Source organism: Crassostrea angulata, chromosome 4, assembly GCF_025612915.1.
Source record: "Crassostrea angulata isolate pt1a10 chromosome 4, ASM2561291v2, whole genome shotgun sequence".
Lineage (NCBI taxonomy): Eukaryota > Metazoa > Mollusca > Bivalvia > Ostreida > Ostreidae > Magallana > Magallana angulata.
This window is the reverse complement of record NC_069114.1, coordinates 18,063,125-18,080,646: the sequence shown is the minus strand read 5'-3', so window position 1 is coordinate 18,080,646 and position 17,522 is coordinate 18,063,125. Positions and strand designations below refer to the sequence as shown.

The following is a 17,522-nucleotide window of genomic DNA, read 5'->3' as shown; positions in this document are numbered from 1 at the left end:
GGGTCGAAATGATCAGACAAATTACAAATAAACATGTGTACGTTTTGTTCGCTAATATTTCAAAGTCTGCTTTCTTTACAATCGATGCATAGCATGCGGGTTGAATAACCCCAATCATTCGGGGGACGAAACTATGCGGTTTCCTTTTCTAAACATTCCCGTGATGCATTTTGGTTTGTTTTTTCGTTTGCCCAAAGAGAAATTATTTTTATTTACTTTGAATATTTCTAACTTTGAAAGGAGACTGATTCTGCTGGTGTAAATAGGAGAAAGTCCATAACTTTCTAAGATAAATGATTTGTCCTTATTAGGATAAACCTTCTAGGGTCACAAAAATATAGGTCGTCTGAGCAATAAGCAGGTTGCGCGTTTCTCTAACGTTAGGTAGATCAGCTGACACTTGAACAGACAGAAATAATTACAACGTGTCAGAATCACTGAAGATATTGTTGGAAAATGCTGCCGTTATTGTCGAAGATGTGCGCTTTTTTCGTCTCAAATATTGATCTCACTACTTTCCTTGTGTTTACGGTGGTATTTCTATTCGTCCTATGTGTGATTTCAACTCCAAGATCAGATATACCCGGTCCATTCGCCCTGCCATTTTTTGGAAATTTATATGTCCTGGCTCGCATTGGCAACCGACGATACAGGGAAACTCTACGTTTACAAAAACAATATGGAGATATATTCCGACTTTACATTGGGAAACAAATGATGGTTACAATATGTGGCTACGAAAATATCCATGACGCTTTTGTGAAGCATGCGGCGGTGCTGAGCAACCGCCCAGAAGGATTATTTAAATCACAGACTAAGTATGGAAACTTAGGTAAAGCCTAATTATAATATTATATTTTTGAGTGCTTGAATCGTTGTTATTTCGTTTAATTATTTGTAAACTTCGTGTTTTATAATTATAATTATAGTGCTTTGAATTTCGAATAATTACTTTAGAAAATACTACTATGGTTCTTATTCGATGGAGATAGAACTTAAAAACCATACCGTAAATGGTATAAAAATTGACCAAAAGCAGTGATATTGTTATTATATTAGAATTCATAATTTAAAGCTGCTTGGTCCGATTTTATATCAAATTTTATGCACGCTTTTAAACGATGGCTATGCTAAGTATATGTATAATAATAGACATTGCAGTAGTTTTACCCTTCAATTATGCCAACTTTCAATGAAGAAAAATACGTACAAAATTTGCTAACGAAACATACGACATTAAAAGGTACCTCGTTATTTCGCCTCATGTTAAATTTCACCCCTGACGACGAGACGGGTATGGTTGTATTACGACTTTGACATTGCTTTGATAAAGGGTCGAAATGATCAGACAAATTACAAATAAACATGTGTACGTTTTGTTCGCTAATATTTCAAAGTCTGCTTTCTTTACAATCGATGCATAGCATGCGGGTTGAATAACCCCAATCATTCGGGGGACGAAACTATGCGGTTTCCTTTTCTAAACATTCCCGTGATGCATTTTGGTTTGTTTTTTCGTTTGCCCAAAGAGAAATTATTTTTATTTACTTTGAATATTTCTAACTTTGAAAGGAGACTGATTCTGCTGGTGTAAATAGGAGAAAGTCCATAACTTTCTAAGATAAATGATTTGTATGGGAAAAAAAAGCAGCTTAAATAGTGAATTTTACAAACGTATTTTATTTTTGTATAAGTTAATACGAAGAATCTGATGACATGAACGCCTTCATAACTTTATCACGAAACGCAGTACTGACATAAGAAATAAATCTGCATATAATTTGTAGGACGTGGCTATTTATTTCTTGCGTCAAAACAAGTTAAAAATGACGCGGTTTTCAAGTGAAATATACGTAGATTATATAGCCTTAGCTAAAAAAAAAAACCCAAAACAGACAAATTTTGTTGATTTCAAAGAGCAATGGTTGAGTGAATAGCAATGAAATAGACATGCCTACGTCACATTGTTGTTTCACACGACTACCTTAAGTCTAAGCTCTTGTTAAATGGTGCTAGATTGTTACCGTAACGTCCTACTGAAAGTCCAAGACTTTATTAAAATGGTTCTAAAGAACTGCAAAGCTAACATAAATTATTTTTAAAAATGTCCAAGGTTTTTGTCTGAGTTTTAATTTCGTCGACTCTTTTGCATACAGAGCCGGGAATAATATTGTCTAATGGAGAAGTATGGAGAAAAAATCGCCGGTTTACCATACAGACAATGCGAGATTTCGGAATGGGCAAAAAGAGTTTAGAAGTGGTTATTGCAGAAGAGGCAAAATTGCTATGTGCCGATATTGCAGCGTTTAACGGGAAACCTATAGAAAACATAAAGGACCTCTTATCCGTCTCTGTCAGTAATACGGTTCATAGTGTTGTGTTCGGATACAGGTAAGCTTTCTATTTCTACAGGGTTTTTTTATAGCACGTGAACTGAAAACCTAAGTATCCATTTTCCGATCACTTAATATGCGGTTTTTAACTTTTAACATTTATAAATTTTGGCAAATTTACTTAAACTCAAATTTCTTCCTTTAACAAATAAGGCTCCATTTTAAGGGGTGGTATCAAAAAGTGCAAAAGTTTTATCGGTACAGGCCCCGCCGTCACCATCTTTCATCAAGTCAATACTCAGCCTAAGTCTGAGTTTTGACCTCAAATTTATGCAGTTCTCTTTTAATGAACTGAGTTGAGGACTGAGTTGAGTGATTTGAAAAAAAATTTGGTGACGGCGGGGCCTGAACAAAGGGCAAATCAATTCTTTTGCAAAAAAAAAAAAAGTTTTAACATCTTAAAATTATCGTGAAAGCGAATTAAATTTAGATATTTTACATTTGGTTAAACTGGAATCAATGTTGGTCAATGCATAACAAAAAAGGCACCGCTAGCGGCATCAACATTGTTCATAACGAACAAGAGGCCCTAGGCCTACATTGCTCAACGGTCACCTGAGTAAACGTACCTGTCGAGAAATCTCATTTAAATGCATTTAATTAAGCCTCGTTCTAAAGTAGAAAAAAAATCTGAAATATGGTTAAGACCACCCTCTTCCCTACCTCAAATTTTAAAAGGACTATGAATTTTACGATTTAAGTGAAAAATTTTGTGATACATGTAAATAAGATGGCATAACCGGATGTGGATAAGAAATAATTTTACCATTATTTGTTCATTGCACTATACGGGTCAATATAAAAAGAGCATTTCTTAAAATTTCATTGATATGCTAATTTTTCTTTTTCTATTATTTAACCACCAAAAAACGATCATAATATAACAAAAATAGATGATTATCTTAACAACGCCCCCCTCCCCCAAATCCCAAGGAACCAGACAGAAAATCTTCCCCAGGGAATATGAATTAGACAGAAATTGATTGACGGACTTATTTTTTGACCACGCCCTAGAGTCACGCAAAACCCCTACCCCGGAAGACATTTAAAATAACCATTTTTGTAAAAGGCGAGGTATTCTCACTTAATGTTTAGTCAATTTTCATTTAGTATTAGCAAAAATTTAAAAAAAAAAATTAAATGTCTTATACATTAACACTAAATGACCATTTTGGTCCCACTTTAGAGTCAAAACCCATTGACTGGGGATCAAAAAAAGGTGTACAATCTTCGTAGAAAGCTTTATAAACGTTCTAAATAAGCAGTCAGTTTCTAATCAATATCAGTTAAAGAAAAGAAGATTATAAAATAGCATGTGCATTTACACTATTAGATCGTTTTTTAGCCCTGCCGCTATCTTTGGGGAAATGTAATTTTAGTGGAGAGCTTTCTTCTCTTCATAACTATGAATTCAGTTTCTATGGAAAAAAAGATTGAAAATATTTTAAATAATGGCCATACTTTGACAATTTTGGTCCTGATTCTAGGACCACTTACGGGCAAGAGTCATGATATATACAGTTAACGTTTCTCTTACCCTAAAGATGCATGATTACAGATTTTAAAATAAAGGGCCATGAAATTTTCAACAAGAATTTAAAATTAAATGTTCGAATGAAACTGAACTTAATTTAATATTTTACAACGATTGATAAACAACTTCTACAACTTAAAGAGACAGTATGGCGCAACTTAATATCAAAAAACCGACTTGAAAAAAATTTCCGATCGGGTTCGGTATTTTTTTACTACTCATGAATGTATAAACTTTCAGAAAATTACAAAGTTCTCCATGAAATAAATCTAATTATTTCATTAAAATTCATAATTATGTATAACCTATCACATATTTATATCGCAACGTGTTACGAGGTTCAGCCTTCTATACTATTACGCATGCGTATTTACTGTAAACAAAACACATGCAGGGCTCGCGAAGATTCTCCTGAACATATTTGTCGATAAAAATATGTCTTTTCTACTTCTCCAAGGTAATAATTGTTCAAGGTTTTTAAAATAACCAGAGTTATTATTTTTTAAGCATGTATTCTCGTGTTTATCATAGGAGTTGCTACAACCTAATTTCATTGTTGTAAATGAGGTCCCTATAGGGGTTATTTGACATTTTTATGTCTGTTCATTTTAAAATGAACCGAAATTAGTAAACCATTTATAAATCATCGAGTAAGTTAGGATGTGTTCCGTTTAGAGAGTCCCTTTAACCTCGTATACCATGATGACCGTAGTCGGACGATGATTTTGTAGTTTTCAGCACGTTTCAACTACTGTCAATCAAAGTCCACGTGGTACAAATAAACAATATAAGATTATTCCGGTTTGTACGACCTTAAATTTCCGGAAGCTCATAATTATGTTAATTAAGTATGTAAAAGGGGTCTTTATGTATTTCAACTATAAAATCAACGTTATTTCTTATTTCCTAACGATACAAGAGGTAAATCTGAAGTTATTCACACATATGTTTTCAGCTGTACTGTCTCTTTAAATTAAATATTCTTTCATTAGCACGGATGATAGCGCAAGGTGGTCATTGATGTGGGAGAAAGCCGGAGTATCTGGAGAGCTCAAAAACCCACGTGTCCAAGCGGTTATGTTCGATTATTAAGGATCCCCGACCGACACCACGCGTGACTTCAACCTTTATGACAGTGCTCAAAACATGGCGATTTTAACGCATTGTGAAACATTTTATATCGCCAAAATTTGATGTTTATCTCTGTGGTGCAGTGGTATAGCTTGGGTCTACCAGCCCGCAGGTCCCGAGTTCGAATACTTTAATGACCCTGGTTTTACTTTTTAACATAAGGATGACTTAGCTAATACATTGCTAATAATATATAATTTATATTAGATTAATCTACAGCGCTTAACATATAAAAGTTATTGGCATAAAAAGCTAAGAACATAAATAATATACCTAAATACACTAAGTTTTAAAAACTACATACTTATATAACACTAAATTTTGTTTACATGTAACAATCAATGCCGTGCTGTCTCTGTACTCAATAAAATAAAGTTTAAAATGCGTAAATACATAAGAATAGTCTGGATAAGCCTTGCTAAAAAGATAATTTTTCAATAATTTTTTTTAATTTGTGAAATGATTATAAAAGTAATTATGTAGTTGAATAACTTCATCTCTTTAAGGTGTGAACATGACGACGAGGAGTTTTTGGCGGTAATAAAATCCATTGAAACTCTGTTCAAAGTGCCAAGTATATTTTACCGTGTATTACCTGTATTTGTGCAACGCCTTATCGTAAGTACAAAAAGCAATAGTTTCCCCGCAATAAATCTTTATTTGTGTGAAATATATCCGTGAACACTTATCTTATTACATTAAAGATATATGTTTGGCCTTAAACTATAAGTAAAAGAAATCCATATATTTCAGATTTTTTTTAATTTTGTCATTTTTCCATATTTTTATACAGAGCTCTTCATCTAAAGGAAATAATTAAAGTCTAAAATAACCTAGACCATCCAGCCCTCTTAAAGAGGATTTATAGCGTTTTTTGGGGGGTTTTTAAAATAGAGTTTGTAAATGTTTTAATATTTAAATTTTCTGCTTCAAGGGAACTGCGGAAGGTGAAAGAGAGAAAGCCTCAGAGAATCTTATGAATTATGTTCAGAAACGAATTGCAGAACACGAACAGACCTTCGACAAAAACAATTTAAGAGATCTGGTTGACCGCTTTCTTTCAACGATACCTCTGGAGGAAGACACAATGAAAAAGTGTAAGAAAAATAAGCAAGGACCAAACCCTTGATTAAAAGGATGGATGGTCATTGTTAAACTTTATTGATCTCCTTTTAAAGAAGAGTTCTTTAAAAAGATCTAAGGAATTATTCAAATTTAAAATCGAAAATATGTGAGTCAGACATTTTTCTTAACCATGTGATAGTTCATGATTAAAAAAATACATATATTTTTTAACATAAGCTAATTTTTTAACCATCCAGCCACCTTTAGTATACCTTGAAGTCTTTGAGAGAGAGAGAGAGAGAGAGAGAGAGAGAGAGAGAGAGAGAGAGAGAGAGAGAGAGAGAGAGAGAGAGAGAGAGAGAGAGTTTAACAATGCCACGTACAGAAGATGAGACAGATTTTATCAAGACAGTACTTTCAGTCTGTCTCTGCGTAAACACAGATGCCTGAATAACAATATTTGTTTAGACATATAGTTCAAAGTTTTAAAGTTTGTATTATTCAATGATCTAATGATTTACAATTATGCTAATACCCCATCTTTGACACTTTATTGTAAATAGTAATTGCCATGTTTTATTGTCTTATGTTCTCTGTTTATTCTAGTCAAAATACTGTGTTATCTATGTTTTATATATGCAGTATTGTTCCCTTGATTAACAGTATTGTGTTTTTTGTAGTTTACATTGTGGCATCTTTATGCTGTATTTTGTACTTTGTTATTCATTATATTATTCAAAAAAATGACCATTCTTATTACTTAATCAATGTCTTGAGTTGTATTGTGTCTAACGGAGCATCATCATATCAGTTATCCTCAAATGCTATTTGCGATTGACCTGTACATGGTATTATTGTTACTTTTCAGTTTTACACATGTATCAAGTTGTCTTGGAGATGTTTGCCGCCGGTACCGATACAACAGCTACTACACTAACATGGATGATCCTGTATATCTTAGAGAACCCAGAAATCCAGGAAAAATGTTACCAGGAAATAAAGAAAGCAAGTTATTTCTCTAATATTTTGATGTCCCAAAGCCGTCATGCAGGCGATTAAGCAATAATTTATGAATATATGAATTACGAGTTGAGTTATGAGTTGAGTCATTACAATGAGTTTAGTTATGAGTATGAGTTATGAATTGAGTTTTGAGTATGAGTTGAGTTATAAGTATGAGTTGAGTTATGCAAGAGGACCTACTAAATAGAAAATGCTCGTTAGCTATTTTACAACTCATTCATGTATATTCATAATTAATTATAATCATATTACATGTATGTATTATTATGTATAATTATTAGTGTGTAAGGTTTAAAGATTCAATCATAAAGATTTCTTATGTTGCATTAACGTTACATGTCCTAAGTACAGAAAAAAACCCTACTGAATTGAAAAAATAAATATATCAGTTTCACGTCGGTTTAACTCCCAGAAGTATTCATGTACATTTTGCATTTTGTTTCTATAAAATTCTTGCATTGTCCAGATTTTGTTATTTGTATTTTGTCCACGAATGTATGAAACAACAGTTATTTTTTTTATCCTAGGTGGTTGGGCTGAACAGATGCATTCTATATTCGGACAGAAATAATTTACCATACCTGGAAGCCACTATGTTAGAATTACAAAGATGTGCAAACATTGGTAAGAAGCTTTTTTTATTGTTTGCATAATTCAGTGATAATTTCAAGAACAAACTTAAGCTACTTTGCTAATGAAACAAAAACTATCAGTAGATAAGCATGCTAGTATAGTAGAAAATAAATAATACTAAAGAATGTCCATGTTTGGGAATTGTTTTAATCAAAATATGTATAATGTTCTTCGTAATTGCACTTTCTTCGTTTTTTTAGATACTTTTTAAGAAATGGTACTCTATGAATACAAAGTACTAAAGTCATTAAAAAAATATTGTTGTGTTATTAAAATGGTCATGACTTGAATATTAAGATAATAACAATCGCAGCAAACTGACATGAAATAAATTTTCATCAAGAATAACGAATAATAAGTAATCATTCAAATTCATGGGGGCCAATTTTCGTGGAGTGTAGGTTTTTTTGCTTATTTGTGGGGATGTAATTTCGTGGATGCGTGGGTTTTGAGTTTAAAAAAGAAACCTAACTCAGTCTTTAGAATTTGTGTTTGTGGAGATTGTTAATTCGTGGGGTTTTGGTTACCCACGAAAATGAAGCCACCTTGAATTTAAATGATTCCACAGTATTGTTAAGGTTGACTGACAGTCAAATTGGTCAGAGTCTGGATCCAGTTTGTAAAATATTTCTTTTCACGATACTGATCACGCAAAAATGGAAATACATGTATGAGATAAGACATTAGAAATAATGATTAAAAGTAACTATGCATCTGTAATCTATAAGACTTTTATAGATTATATGCTTGGTTTAAAGTCGGTTTTTACTAACTGTTGAAAAGTAAAATGGTGTTTTAAGATTATCTAATGATTTACTCTATCTAGGTATGCTTCTTTAAAATTTCAAAATATCTTTTATAAATGTATCGAACAAGTATAATGTTTCAACCGAAAAAGACAAGTGTGAGGAATTCATTTGGTATGCTGTAAACCAACTTATCTTTGCAATGAATTAATTTCGCGATAAATCCAGATAAATGTGTATTAACTTTCGCAGCAAATCCTTATCCAGACACATGATGTTTTTGCAACTTTTATATACGCCGTGGTTCGTAGCGAGAAATACTAGAACTCGCTACGACGAGGCTATAGCGAAATTTTTTCGCACCTAAATAAAAGTTGCTTTACACATGATTACTTTTGATATAAGCACAATGTGAAAAACAATATGTACCGAATATCCATGACGCAGAATCATCAACATGCAATAATCTTAATGTAACGCAAAAAACTTTTTCGAAAACTGTCGATTTCCAAAAGTTTTCTGTAAACAACTGCCAATTTCCACAAAACAGTAAAATCAATAAATAAAAAAAAATATGTAAATGTATATCAAGTTTAAATCCTTTATTGATTATTTTTTTTTTTATTAAAGCGAGCTCCTTCATGCATTATTCGACCGAAGACGTACCAATAGGTGGCTACGTGATACCAAAAAATACCATGGTAACCGCATTTTTGCCATCAGTTCATCTAGATCCAGAACGCTTTCCGGAGCCTATGAAAACCAGACCCGAGAGATTTCTAGACGAGAAATCAGGAAAAGTTGTTAACAGGGACATGTTGATGCCTTTCTCAATTGGTAATGAAAATATTAAATTTATGACTTTAAAAATTCTGAATTCGAAACTACTGTTACAGTATTAAAAACTATTGCTCGTAAGGCGTTCATGGTGTATGATTGTGTTTCGTTCATTACCTTTGTTTAATTTTTGTCCTCCAGGTCCCAGAATTTGTCCAGGGGAAACGCTAGCCAAAACCGAAATGTTTATCATATTTGGCAACTTGGTTCAAAAATTCAAATTATGCAAAATATCCCCAGACCACGTGTTGTCCTTTGAAGGGCTGACGGGGACGATCACGTATCCAGAACCGTACAGATTGAGGGCGGAGGCCAGAAACTAATTCACCAAAAGCAAAGCTGTGAAAAAACTGAAGAAATTCAAATCCATACAACAAAATAAAATAAATTTAATATACAGACTTCATAGCACCCTAACACGCATCAAGATTAAAAAAAACCTCTAGTATAACAAAAATCCGAATTTGATATTAGAGACTTCCTAAAATCTCATCGTTGTATTTTGCTTGTGCATAATTTGTTTTTCTACAAAAACTATTATTGAAACTTGTATATGTTAATTGAAATCATTATCAAATGTGTTTTTGTGCAGTTGTTACAAATAAGGTTTTATAGCTGTAGTCGGGCTAGTTGAAAATGAATAATTTATGAAAAAAATAACCCAGCATATCCTTTCGCTATGCAAAATAACAAATAGGATTATACTATATAAAACTCATTCAACTACCGTTTAGTATCTATGAATGACAATAGAAATTAACCTAATATGCTTGTACCAGTGGCGTTGGAAGCTTTGAAGCTAGACTTGTCAGAAATCTTGACAAGCAAATTATAAGACAAAGGATAATGGTTATGCCTCCCCATCCGGTTCCATCGCCTATGTGAGTAATTTCCGTTGGAAAAAAACAACAACTTTTTGTGCTTTTGTTGATTTTAAACCAGAATTCGACACTGTCTGGAGAAATGGTCTTTGGAGCAAGTTAATCAAAAATGGAATAAATGGGAAATGTTTTAATTATATCAAAAAGATGTACATGGAAGTTAAGTCAAAAATCAGCATGAATGTCTTATCTTCCGAATTTTTCAGCTGTAATGTTGGAGTACGCCAAGGTGAAAATTTGTCGCCATTTTTATTTTCGTTATATATTAATGACTTAGAAAAATTCTTGATTGATAAAAATATAATTGGGTTACAGAGTGTTCCCAAACCTATAGAGGATGAACTGTTTATGTATTTTAAACTTTGTATTCTTTTTTATGCTGACGACACTGTAATTCTTGCTGAAAAGCCTGATGATTTACAAAATGCTCTGAACGAGTTTCATTTATACTGTGAGCAATGGAAGTTAACGGTTAATATAAATAAGACAAAAATATTGGTATTTTCTAAAGGTCAAATGATAAAAAGGGAATTTTACTTTAGAGATGAAATAATTGAAAATGTGAAAGAGTTTAAATACCTTGGAATTGTTTTTTCACGTTCAGGGTCTTTCAGAAAAGCAAAAACACAGTACATCTATGTGAACAGGCACGGAAGGCTATGTATGGGGTCATCAGGAAAATAAGGCAATTTAGTTTACCTGTCGATTGTCAGTTGGACCTTTCCGATAAAGTAGTAATGCCGGTATTATTATACGGATGTGAAGTATGGGGCTTTGAAAACAAAGAAATTATAGAACGTAATCATTTGAAATTTTTGAAACATATACTGAATCTAAAAAGCTGTAATGCTCTTTCATGTATTAGACAAAAATACTTAGAACCTAGATTTTGTGAAAGACCAAAAACTTTTAAATTTTGTGAATTATTGTCTTCCTTTAAACTTAAAAAACTCAAAAAACTCTGTTTATTTATAAATGAAATTTTTGAATCAGTCTGTCCTCCTTGAACATTTGTACTTTTTTCTCATATTTTTTTTCCTCTAATTTGTACTGTACATGTACCTCTGACTCTATACCTACATTTGTAAATATTTATATATCTATATACCTCATGTACCGTCATGTTGACGGTTTGAGTGAAATAAATTGAATTGAATTGAATTGGCCTGCATGTTACAATATTTAGAGTGATTAATATTGATTTGGGCATTGTCTCAATTTGTGCAGACAATCAAACAATCACGGTCACAATAAATCGTAAAAAAAGAAAGACAAGCAACTTTACTTTGCACGTTGAAGAAACAAATGACATGATTTTATCAAATATCAAATAAATTAAAAATATTTTTTTAAAACAAGAATAATCTCAAAACCAATGATCATCCGACCACAAAATTAGACGTGAATGTATCGGAAATAGGCTGATAGTAGGATATCCTTATGATTAATTATTATTCTGAATACATGTTTGTAGGATACAGACCAAGAAGTTTTGCACACTCAAGGCAGACTATCTGTCATGGGGCGTAAATAGGACTTAAGACGGGTGAGGCATCGGCCCGGAAGCATTTATCGAATTTTATTTTTGACATCGATACGGGCTGCTTGTTTTTCAGGAATTGATTTCAAAACAGTTGCAGGATCTATAGCATGTTTAGCTTTAAATTCTGAACTCCAAATCGGCAGTTCATTGTGTAAAATTATGCATGCCCTTGTTGTCGTTCTTACTGTACCGACTTGAAAATACATGTAATAGCTGGAATAAATTATTTTATCCTTAAATCATCCATAATCCGCCTCTCTCCGCTCCCTTTCCCACCACGATTTCTCTTCTTACTCATTCACTCACCCGCCTCTCTCCTCTATTGCAGCTCTCTCTCAACACTCACTCACACTCTCCAACCCTCTTTCTCCATTCACACTCCCTCTCTCCTCAACCCTCTCTTTCCCATTCACTTACCCCCTCTCTCCCCATTCACTCACCCCTCTCTCTCCAAACCTTACTCACCCTCTCTCCCCTATCACTTACCCCATCTCTCCCCATTTACTCACCCCCTCTCTCCCCACTCACTCACTCAGCCGCCTCTCTCTCCCCACTCACTCACATCTCTCTTACTTTCTCCAACTCACCTGCCTCTCTCTCCTCAACTCCCCCCCCCCCTCTCTCCCACTCACTCATTACCTAACCTCTCTCTCTTCCCACTCACCCTCTCTCTCCACTCACTCACCCGCCTCTCTCCCCAACTCTCTCTCCCCCCCCCCCCCCCCATTAACTTACTTACCCCTCTCTCTCTCACCTTACTCACTCTTGCACTCCCCCTAACTTACCCCTCTTTAAAAGATAACAACAAACTAAAAACTTTTTATTCATATAGCTCCAAACGTAAGCATATGTAAGTCCAAAACAAACTATTATCATCAGACTGCCTATGCATTTAACTTGACAATGATATGATCGTATTGATAAGACGCAAGAATTTCTCGTGACTAGTGGGTCTATATTTTTTCAAGTTCAAATGCAAGCAATACAGACGTCACCTAATGCTTAGAAGAATTCCAATACAAACAGTTGTGTTTCGAGTTTCGTGAACCAACATCTTCATGATGAATCCTTTGTATCGGTTATTCTTGATCTCCACCCTAGGTTCTGATGTCTGGTTCTCTTTGTAAGCTACAATTGTAATGAATATAAACTATGAAATATCTAGATATTTTGTTAAATATTATTTTTTCTTCACCTTACTTTTATTTATTTTCATTGTTTTGTTTATTCTTTGGAATTGGATTTAAAACGGCTAGTTTACTGTATTCATTTTAAAATCACATCATGATATCATGATTATACGTCTGTATAAATATTTTGAAATTAATTGAAATTGAAAATTGAAATACTTTGATTTTTTCTTCCATAAATTAAATTGCAAGGATTTAAAATCATAGGTAAAACTTTAAGGTGGATCTGAAGCCTTTCTAAACGATTAATTGGGGATGTTAGGTGTTGGATCGAAGCAAAAATCCACACCAAACATTTTCAACCATTTAAAAAAAAATCTAGGGCAAATACAGCTGAACTGGTGTGCCATATTCCCAAACAACATCTACTGAACAAGTTTGCTTGTTCCAGGAAATGAATCTTGCTCTTGAAATTATTGATTGAAAATTTAACATCTTAATTCTGGTTTAATATATGAGACTCTATATGCATCATCCATTGAAGGAATCTGGTACGCTGTACTCAAGTTTTTTAGAGTTGTATATCATCTCATAATGCCTTGTTTGCAAATTTCATATTTCTGTTTTGTATGATAAATAACATTCTTGGGATGGAGTAGCGTGGCATCTAATTTTCTCTATAATTTTTTATATTGCCTATTCCCAGATTTTAATGATACATGTATAAGAAATGTTAGACTGAATTCGTATTATATTTAAGAAATGGAACGGTTGTATCATCAATTTTTAAAATAAACGCTGTGCAAATTTACACATTGAAGTAGTAAATGGTGAAAAGAAATATTTGTAATGTTAAGAATGCTGGATAGTCGTGGCCATTTTTATATACTGTTTGAATATTTTGTAGATTCAAACAGTGTTTGTAACAGTGTTTCAAACTTTGTATATAGATATGAAAACTACTCAAGTCTGAAAGCCAAAATATAGGGAATTTATTTTTACTAAATAACAATTTATAGCTTTACATATCATATGCAGCGACTAATTTTTTTTAAAGTTTACATATAAAAAATTAAATTATCATGGAGTTGGCCCCACCACTTTTTTGGAGGATGTAAAATATTGATATGCAAATAAAGAAATTAGGATTGTAATTGAAGTTATATACTACGCCAGCAGAGTTCCTAACCAACTTAAATGGGGTTTTACACCTCCCAGATTCCGAAAAGAGTCCCAAGAAACCCGTCAGCTTTTCACATAAACACAGGGGCGGTGTAACGAAGAATATTGACCCGGGTTTAAATTTGACACAGGTGTCATTTTTCAACGTTGAATATTGACCCAGGGGTCATTTTTCATCGCTGAACATTGAGACCAAATGTTCTGATATTTATACCCTGGTTTATTTTTCAACGGCTTAAAAAAAGATTTTTCTAAACACTAATGACCTCGATACGTTGAAAATTGACCCTGTTGAAAATAAACTCCAATAGTTTTACACTGTAATGTACATGTTTATGTATATACTTGAACGTTTCAGTTTTCAAGCGTTCATTCTGTTGGATACATATGCGGACGTTGCCGATTTATTTTAGGTAGATTTTTCCGATCATTTAATATATTAAGACTAAAAATTTAAGAAAATGAATCCATTAATTATACCACGTAAATAAAGTTAAAAAGATGACCTTTAGCTTCTGAATAGGACGGCGAGTGAGGCCAGCAATTTTCTGTTCATATAACTGATTTTCATTCCCTCTTGCGACAGAATTAAAAGGTCACTTAGGACAGATTAATTATAAGTCTCTACTGTAAGAATTTTTCTAGATTAAGGGGGATGTGCGGCCATCTTGTACATTTGAGGATAAGAATGTAAACATTTCTTAAACTGTCTAGTTTCTGCCCGAAACTGGCCAAAAATGTTGCCAAGAGATACAACAGCAATAAATGTGAAGTTCTGCATGTCATTTTGTTTGAAAAGTATGCATACAAAAACAGAACAATGCTTTTTTTTTAAATTTCTGCGAAGCAACAGAATTATTTTGAAGCTTTAATAATCTGAAAAAGTATGAAGGGGTTTCATTGATGATCTCTCTATAACTATCTGTTGAAGAAAAAGATCTAACCTTGCTTATTTAAGTTGTAACTTTGCCTCAAAGTAGGGTATCCTATTCTTAAAATTGGGCTCAAAAAACTAAACTATCAATTCCCACAAGATATATTTGTCTGTGTCTATGGAGGTACATTGAAGAATTTTTTTTTAAAAAATATAATGCATACTATTTTTAAGACAATCACTTTTTTTTACCCCTACCCCACTTCTAAAAATAATTAACTTAAATTTTTACTTATAGAACTGAAAAAACCCCGAAAAACAGACATGGGACAGGTATTGAGATTCATATCAAATTCAACACGGGCTGTTTTGAATTAACATTATTTTTTTTCTATGAAAATACATAATATGACATTAATATGTTTCCATAGACACAGGATTACTGATATAAACTTGATGTTTCTTGTTCTAAAAAAAGATCCCGTGCTGACTGATAAAAAAAATACCCTATTTTGAGACAAAGTTACAAATTAATGTGCAAGATTAAACAACAATTATGTTAATAATTGTATTTATGTGTTGAATGCTATAATTTTATTTGCTTATTTATTGTATTTTTCATGTTTATGTTTGATTAGATAAGTTGCATTTCTTTCCCAGGCCTTGTAGAGGTCGTTGGCCATATTATGTAATTTCCCTGCAGTGGTCACTGTCCATGTCTATTTTTAGCCCAAATTCCTAGTCTAAAAACCTCCCAGTGACCTATTATGTAATTGCTAAAAATTCCATGGTGTAATTCTCCCCAAATTTAATTTAATAGCCAATCAAATTAAGCGATACGGTCACGTGGTTTGATGCGGTCAGTATCTGACCAGTGACAGTAGGGTCATTCTGTCTTCATCTATGAGAGTGTTAGCACGAGTAATGTTTTGATACACCCACCACCATCCCCGTTTCTCCACTCCAATATTCGAAAGTTGCATACATGTACAAAATATTGTTATTTTGCATATGGCATATTTTATTTTTGAGGTGCCATCTTTTTGCTGGTTTTGTATATATTGTATATAATTTTGAACAAAATATTGTTTTTCTGTATTTTAAGGGGATCAGCATATTGATAAGTGATTTAACATTTTGTGTGAACAGTTTTGGGTCTGATCCCCTACTATGTTGTTTATATTTTTCTTTACTTTCGTCATTTTTAATAAATGACATATTTCATCATGCACAAGTGTTGAGTTCATTTATCAGACAGCAAAAACGGAGCTGCGGTGAGGTTGTGCAGCATGAGAAAACATAAAAACTTATTCTCAACAAATGGTTGTAGAGACATATTCTATTTCAGCTTTGGTCAGCAGCGACAGTACTCACTGTTTGTGGTGGCGTGTTACGCCAGCACCAATACGTGGGACTAATAGTGGCGGATGCACTTGCAAGCATGTGGCGTTATTTTCAAACCCTACCTCAAATGGAACAGTGTTGTTGAAACATTTGACATTTTTTTTGAATTTGGATGCATCGTAATTCTTCTTACTCAAAATTTGTACATTGAACTTTCATTTAAGGGATACTTAGTTTCATTTGACCAATTGATCATAATGATTATCGAATAGGATATTGGTGAAATAAAAATTATTGAAAGGGATATTGGCCCATTTAACATTTTGTATTGTGACATTTAATTTGATATTGACAACATTTGTATAGGATATTGGCCCATTGAAGATATTGAATAGCAGTGTATATTGCGTAGATACCCAGTGCACAATCAAGCTCTCTTGTGTTCGCTACTTCTATTGCTTATTGCTAAGGGACAACCCATGGCATGCACATGTGCATCATGGCGACTAAATACGCCAAGTTTAAAAACTATTTTTAATTTTCAGTATTTGGCGCATGTAGTGTTGTTTTCAAAATTATTTTCCTACTGCACAGACACGTATATTTACTCAATTTGTTTGCGAACAGAGTCGCAGTTAAAAAAAACACTACCTCTTTGAAAAAGATAAATATTCATTGCTTAATTGATTATCTTGACTGTAATGAGGAATTTCTTTAGCTCGAACAATACCCTCCCCTATTAACTCATAGATGCATACCATAAATCAACAAATTACAAACATGGGTATGCGTGTAAAGTTCTTTCAGGCTACACAGGCAAAAGTGGCTCGCATGAATCTCATATGAAATTCGCATGAAGTTCATGCGAATTCTTCGCATGAGAAAGAGACGAAAAGTAACATGCATGAATTTCATGCGAAAACTTCATGCAATTTTGACATAATTTTCATGCGAATATCAAATAATAAAAATTTTGCACGATATTCATGCGAAAATGTATATCTTATGTTTCACTGTTGTTTCATGCGAATATCATGCAAATATCATGCAATTTTCATACAAAATACTATGCAGCTTTTAAATTCAATAATCTTGAAATCTTGATCTCTTTTTATCTAAATTTGAGAATATAATCTGTTATATTTTGAAAAGAAAACTGAAGTCCTAATTAATTTGCTTTATATAGAACTAACATTAACAGAAAAC

At 33.0% G+C, this 17,522-nt stretch overlaps 1 protein-coding gene across 1 annotated transcript; it reads left to right on the top strand.

Annotated features, from left to right (window-relative positions):
- The first annotated feature begins 337 nt into the window (after nt 1-337).
- Nucleotides 338-11,404, top strand: LOC128181026 (cytochrome P450 2B19-like). The gene is made up of 8 exons (XM_052849277.1): nt 338-832; nt 2,157-2,391; nt 5,565-5,676; nt 5,993-6,155; nt 6,992-7,128; nt 7,674-7,770; nt 9,156-9,362; nt 9,504-11,404. The coding sequence occupies exons 1-8, from the start codon at nt 457-459 to the stop codon at nt 9,683-9,685; spliced, it is 1,509 nt and encodes a 502-aa protein (XP_052705237.1). The 5' UTR covers nt 338-456; the 3' UTR covers nt 9,686-11,404.
- Nucleotides 11,405-17,522: the final 6,118 nt, after the last annotated feature.